Source organism: Octodon degus, unplaced genomic scaffold (assembly GCF_000260255.1).
Source record: "Octodon degus isolate 3935 unplaced genomic scaffold, OctDeg1.0 scaffold00069, whole genome shotgun sequence".
NCBI classification, from domain to species: domain Eukaryota; kingdom Metazoa; phylum Chordata; class Mammalia; order Rodentia; family Octodontidae; genus Octodon; species Octodon degus.
In genome coordinates, this window is record NW_004524645.1 from 7250286 (window position 1) to 7257535 (window position 7250).

At 37.0% G+C, this 7250-nt stretch overlaps 1 protein-coding gene across 2 annotated transcripts in view; it reads left to right on the plus strand.

The window, feature by feature from the left end:
* Mospd2 (motile sperm domain containing 2) overlaps nucleotides 1–6025 on the plus strand; it is a 49162-nt gene extending 43137 nt beyond the window's left edge. The window contains exons 12-15 of one of the 2 annotated variants that reach the window (XM_023719586.1): nucleotides 281–377; nucleotides 942–1071; nucleotides 2638–2740; nucleotides 5190–6025. In XM_023719586.1, coding sequence (XP_023575354.1) covers nucleotides 281–377; nucleotides 942–1071; nucleotides 2638–2740; nucleotides 5190–5231 — 372 coding nt within the window. In that variant the 3' untranslated portion in view covers nucleotides 5232–6025. Of the gene's footprint in view, nucleotides 1–280; nucleotides 378–941; nucleotides 1072–2637; nucleotides 2741–3332; nucleotides 5004–5189 lie in introns of those variants that run through there. The other variant, XM_004635103.3, reaches the window with a different exon arrangement.
* The last annotated feature ends 1225 nt before the right edge of the window (nucleotides 6026–7250 follow it).

A 7250-nucleotide genomic window follows, 5' to 3' on the forward strand; every position in this document is an offset into this window, starting at 1 on the left:
CATCATACTTCACCTTCCAACATCATACCCAGCTATAAACTCATTATTGGACTAACCTGGTATCATACACCCATGATCGAGACATTGCCAAGAGTTCCACTTATGAGCTCAAGAGGTTTTGCGGGAACTTGTGAATATAAATCAGAGCAGCCACCAAGGTGGTTTTGTAGACCCTTTGTTATTAAGTGCTGATTTTTTAGAAGATCATTTTTTTTAATTACCTAAAAGAGAAGTCAGGTTGTTATATCACAAATTATATGAGTACTGTGTTTCTAAACAGGTGAGAACAACTGCTCCGGAAAAATACAGAGTTAAGCCAAGCAACAGCAGCTGTGACCCGGGCGCATCAGTTGATATTGTTGTATCTCCCCATGGAGGTGAGTTATCACTCATGGCCTAACCTAGTGTGATGGGGAGTGGGAACCTGGGCCCCCACTGAATGCAGAGGTGAATCCTGAAATTAGAGTATCAGCAAATCACTTTTACAGATTCTGGGCATCTGTTTTATCACATGTGAAATGAGATTGTCAGCTAGGTCTCGAGTGTCCTTTTTGTCATTAAAATGTAATTGTTTTTATTTTTTTATTTATTTATTTATTTTTGGTGGAACCGGGGATTGAACTCAGACCTTTGCGCTTGCCAGGGAAGCACTTATTCTACTGAGCCATCTCCACGGCCCATGTAATTGTTTTTAAATGAGTAAAATTTTTTAAACTGACACCAATTGCGGTTGAATTTCAAAAAAACCAAAGTTCTTCAATTATAAGGGTTTTTTTCTGCATTTAAGGCATCTTGTGTTTCTTGTTTTTCCTTTATACTTTATTTTAAAGTAATGCTGTAATCCACAAACCCAGCCCCATGTGAAGGTTTTTGTTTATAATTACCCTTAACCCTGTGTTATTGTTGTTTATAATTATTGTTTATAATTACCCTTACTACAGGCTTAACAGTCTCTGCCCAAGACCGCTTTCTGATCATGGCTGCAGAAATGGAGCTTTCATCTGGCACTGGGCAAGCAGAATTGACTCAGTTTTGGAAGGAAGTTCCCAGAAGCAAAGTGATGGAACATAGGTAAGCTGTAAGCTTTTTGTTCACAGGCTCTTGAATGTGGCTAAAGAAGCAGAAAGAGAAATGTGCCTCCCTGAGTGAGGCACCATCCCTCACTTCTCACATCTGGCAGACTTGGCATGTTCAGATGAATGAGCTGGAGCTGCTCAGGGAGTTACTAATAACGGAAATCTGCTGGCAGACCAAGGCAAGAATCTGAATCTGTCAAGATGACATATGTACATCTCTGTCCCAGCAATTCCCCCGTAGTACTCCATGCACTACAGTGTTGGATGTAGCACTGTTTGTCATAGTAAAAAATTAGAACTTAAATGCACATCAGTAAGTAGTAATGAAAGACATTTGTGTGTATCTGTGCTAAAAAGTACTTCACAGCCATTCAAAAAAGTAAAGTTATTCTGACATAGAAAGACATCTGTTACATATTAATATAAAACACACTACTCTCTGGAAAATATATATGACATGCTATTTAAAAGGTGAAAATCCTTCAAAGGTGTGTGTGTATGTGTGTGTTTGTGAGAGATAAATGTCTGAAAAGATGTAGAGAAATGGAAAATAGAGAATACTCTGTTGTGATTTTGTTTTGCTTTGGTTCCCTTTTATCAGAATTAAGATTTATTGGAGTATTCTAGTTTTGCTACCAGGTAACAATTGTCTAAGGACATTTTTTGTGGAATTGATGGTCAAAGGCATGGCAATGGAAAATTTTTGAAAAGTTAAGAAGTGCTGGCATAAGAGGTATACTAGATTAAGCTGAAGTACATTTATCTTCAATATGAGGGCATTATGGTCTATTATGCATGTTTTATGCTTCTTATGTATGAGGTACTTTATTTTCTTAGTCTTGGATTTCCCTTTTCCTAATGGCATGATTTCTCTGGAATTGTCAACAGGAAATCACTATTTTCTCCTAAAAAGTGGGAGGGAAGCCTGGTAGTTTGGTCTGGAAGGACTAAGAAAAGTATTATCTACTGTATAGAAAGTTTGGCTGCCTTCAAATAAATAGTAGAGGTATTCAGATTAACTCTACTGAATACTTTATGAAAATCTTGCCACTGAGCCAGGTATGATGGCCCATATCTGTAATACCAGTACTCTGAGAGGCTGAGGCAGGTGAATATTAAGTTGGAACCCACCCTGAGCAACTTAGCAGTTTGCTGAGATACAAACTCAAAGTTTAAAAGAAAGCAAAAAGAAGAAGGTATAGCTCAGTGTCAGTGTGAGGATCCTGGGTTCAACTCCTGGTATGGAGAACAGAATTCACAATCTGTATTGCGTGTATAACAAGAAGCTAGAAATTGGCTGAGGATGTACCTCAGTGGTAGAGTCTTTCCTATCATGTACAAAACCCAGTTGCCTGTCATGTGCAAAATCCAGTGTGGGGGGGGCAGCTAGAAGATAGATAAATATAAATTGTGTCACTACTTTAGGTAAACTTGGGAAGAAGAATGAGCCCTTTTACTTCTTTACATAGATTCCTGTTTTTAACTCTTTTCATTTTGTATTTTACTTATATAAGAAAATTCACTAATGCTCTTAAGTTATGTTTCTTTTGGATTTTCATAGGTTAAGATGCCATACTGTTGAAAGCAGTAAACCAAATACTCTTACATTGAAAGACAATGCTCTTAACATGTCAGATAAAACCAGTGAGGATATATACTTACAAGTAAGTATACTTTCTTCCTAGCCAAAACAAGTTGTTCATGCTAGCTGACATAAAGCCAAGCTTTCTCTTTGTGAAGAGAAACCAAATTAGAAATGGTAAATGGTGAGTTACTTTTGGAAATCAACAAAAGCTCTGGCCAGTTTAACAAAGAATAGAGATCAAGTATCAAAGTATTCCATCTTGCAGAGAAGGGTGCTAAGTGGTGTATTTAAATTGGAAAGAGACAAAAAGTAACTGGAGGTGTAGCTAAGCCCATAACTAACATGCACAAAGCCCTTGGTTCCGTTGGCCTGCATTATAAAGGACAGAAGGGCTCTCTCCTGCTGAGTTGTTCAAGGGTTTATATATCTCCACAAAGTGTTTGGTCTTCTCCCATCTAATTAGAAAACAAGACCTTTTAAGATATGAGCAAGCAGAGACATATCTGCCCACCAAATAAATTGAATGCCTCCTTACATTTCTGCCTACCTGCCTTTCAGAATAGATGGGCTATATGCCTTCAGCGTTTGGATTTCTAATATTCCTGTTTGTCATTGCCATGATTAGTAATTGTTTTATTGATACAAATCTTTCATCCCTTTTTCCTCTTCAGCTCAATCGTTTACTAGAAAGCAATAGGAAGCTTGAAGACCAGTTTCAGCGTTGTATCTGGTTCCAACAGCTGCTACTTGCCTTAACAATGCTCTTGATTGCTTTAGTTGTGACCTTCTTTTATTCATTATACAAATAAAGAAGTGGTGCCTGGACACAAACATAACTCCTTCCTCACTTGTTAGGAAAGTGTAACAAACCCAAAACATCTCCACCAAACTACTAAACACTTTGCACATCTGTGCTTCCTAGAAGGAAATATATAGCACATGAGGGGTGCAACATATGCCTGTCTTAAAAACTAAACTATTTAGGGGCCAGGGATATAGCTCAGTGACACAGTGCCTGCCTGGCAAGCTTAAGGTCCTGAGTTTAATTCCTGGTCCCACTCCAAAAAACAAAAAATAACATAAATTAAACTGTTTAAAGAAACCGCTGGAGAAATTTATTAGTAGATATTATAGCTAGTTAGGAAAGTAAGTAAAGGCATATGCATTGTATAAATTAATAGCTTAAACATAATTTATTTTTCCCTTTGATTTAAATACTTTGAAAACTTAAGTTTTGAACTGAGGATGTGGCTCAGTGGTAGAGCACTTTCCTAGTGTGCACAAGACCTAGCATCTGGTCCCCAAAACCACCCAAAGAAAGCTTAAGTTTTATTATATAAATATATTAGCTGAATTGAAAAGTAAGTAACATGCTTTGGTGCAACCAAAAAATGTAATCTGCTTTTTTATGACAGAATTATTATAGCTGAGCCAACTTACTAACCTTTCTATATTATGTAAATAAAAGAACATGTATATTGAAAAAAAACATACTTACACAGAGTAATTTATGTAATCTTGACTTTGTAATTTTGAAACTTAATTCCAGATGATAGTCAATATTCTTTTGGAATGTAAATCTCAATGCCAAACCACCTTAGTCTTTGTTTCCCACAGCTCCTTAGGAGCCTGCCTTTTCTTAATCCTGGGATTTTCTATGAATACTCATTTTGGTAGAATTTGGAAAACTAAGTGTGGTTAGATTTTCTTTGAGTTCTGTTGAGTCTCTTCAACCAGTCCCCCTTTCCAGTCGTCTCTATGCACCTTCACATTATGCACTATGGCTGGACACTGGACCTTTTATTTAATCGGTTACAAATATGTTGTCTAATTCTTCATTCCTTCCAGATCACAGGCATCTCTGTGCACTACAAATCACACCATCTTCACCCTCATTTCTAAATGAAAAGTGTTAGTTAACACTTTTCTTTAAAGAGCTAGTTGTCTGAGATTCTAAGCAATATTATTTATGATTCAAAATGTTCCTTGTTAAAATCAGCCTGGATTATCTCATAATGCTAAAGAGGAAAATAAAAGCATAGAAGCTCAAGTATCAGGTCTTCGGTTAGAGAATGAAAAATATTACTCATAATGGGCTGTAAAACCTTCATCCCAGGGCTAACTGACTAACTTGATATTCTTATCTTTGCTGCAATAATACCCACCCGGTATGGTTTCTATATTCCTGAAAAGAAAGACTTAGCAGAAGCAGAGGCTAATGAAATTGTAGTTTGTTTTCTTATTCATATGGCCAGTTTCTATCCTTTTGGTAAACTTGTGTCTCAACTTTATATGCAAGAAAAAATAGTCTTCCTGTAAAATAAATTTTGAGTTTCAACTGAGCCATGTTTGGAGATTTATTATTATTATGAAGTGTAGTTTTAATCCATTTCGTCTTGAAGAAGTTGGTTCCCCAAACTGAGTTATGAAGAATGATGTAACAGTTCCTTCAAAATTGGCCTAGGAAATAAAACCTTAAAAGGACACTGGTGTGATCCTTTGTCTTGATTTGGGCTTTTCTGTTTCAGTTTACCACCTCCAGATGTGAAATGGACTGCAGTCCACCCTAAGTACTGTGCACAGTATCTCCGTGTGTGTGTGTGTGTGTGTGTGTGTGTGTGTGTGCACAATGGCTTCCCTTATGTGGTAGACTTTTGGCCTTAATCTAATCCCAAAGTATTTGTGTATGATTTTTGTTCCTCAGCAAATAAATGAGGAAGTATTTAGCCATGATTGGAACTGTTTTGTCCTAACGGTGTCCCTTTAATGTTTCATGTGAAAACTGTATTGACTTACTAAAATATCCATGTCTGATCAACTGAATTTAGTAACCTATCTTGTTAATATTTGTGTGTGTGTTAAATGTGACTAAAAATTACCAAAAATTAACTATAAAATCAAAAACACCTAAACTTTTGTACTTGTCTTGATTAATCATATATATTTGCATTTGATTTTATACGTCATCATTTGCTTCTAATAACATTTGCATGATTATTATTTTTGGTATTCTGTTTTTGGTAATTTTCTTTCTTTCTCATACCATTACGTGTTCATGACCAAATTACCAAGGACTTGCATTTAGATTTTGATTTTAACTTTCACATGGGAATGAAAATTAATAGATTTTTTTTCATAAGAACATTAACAAAATATCATTAGCTTGATCTGCAGGTAGCTTAAAATTGCAATTGCTGTTAAACCTAGCCTCAAATTTCATAATACCATAATTGTTTTTATATCTTGCCACTAATTTTGACTGGATTTAATAGCACTTTATTGTACAATTACAAAAAATATATTCCTAGAGTTGTTGCCAGTGTAATTTCTCTATAATGTTCAGGTGCTTTTCATATATTTTCAGTATTTTTATTACTATATTGGTATTTTCTTTGTATAAATTGATCAAAAAACATGTTTTCTATTTTACTATGTTTTAGAAAAGTAATTACATTTATGAAATAAATATCATCAGGAAAAAATCCTCTGGTCTCTAATTGATAAAACATTTTAAAGACAATCAATGTTCAGACTTACTCTAACCTTTTAAAGATCAAAGTGCTTCCTTGTGGATCTGCTTTGCATTTTTATAAGGACAGCACTTCAGGCTTCCAAAGATGCAGTCTGTGCCAGGTGGGTCTGTCCTTTAGTGTGTCCTGTTTCCCCTCACCCCTGTGTACTATAGAAATGCTCTTGAGTACAGTTCTTGGCATTGGACCCACTGTTGTGACTTCGAGCTCATTAGTGAACCCATTACTAGAGCTGCATTGAGTGAATTGCCCCATGGTCTATCCTCCTGCCTGATTGCGTGAACTGGAAGCAAGCTAGGGAGATGTCTCACTGGCTGCCAGGCATGTAGAGAAGACAGTGTAGCACTGACTGTTCCCAAAATCAAGGCTGTGGCTCTAGCCTGTGGCAGGAGGGATGCTGAGAAGGGGCACAGGGTAGCTCAAGCTATTGACAGAGGAAGCCCTCTGGGTTGTTTGTGTCAGTCCCTTTGCCACCAGAAGACACAACCTTCAAAACAGCAGCTCCCTCTCCATACAAATCAAATAAGTAGGACAGATCCCTCTGGTGCATGTGCCAGGGAGATGGCTCAGTGGAGTAAGTGCTTCCCTGGCAAGCGCAAGGGCCTGAGTTCAATCCCCGGTTCTGCCAAAAAGAAAAACAAAATCCGGTGCATGGAAATCGCAGTCCATTGAGGAAAATCAAAATAAAAGTAGAGCTAAAAAGACAGAACATTAACCTACCAAGAAATAATACTGACTGGTGAATGAGAGAACAGTCCTGCTTAAAAGACAATTTTCTAAGAAATAACTCGGGAAATCTCCAGCTAGGAAAGGATTGATTACAGGAATCTATGACTTTCTCCTGGAAATATTGAGTTTTATGACATCAGAACAACATGGGTCTCTAGAAACATAGGGCTCACCCTCTCTCAGGTCAAAAGGGACAGACTAGGTTCATTGCAGGTGACCTTGTTAGGCTGATATGTTGCCTCCAGTTGCCTTCCATCCTGGCATCTTAGATTTTTCACACTTGATCTTCAATATCGCACCTCATTTAGACCCATGTATCAGTTTTCCAGA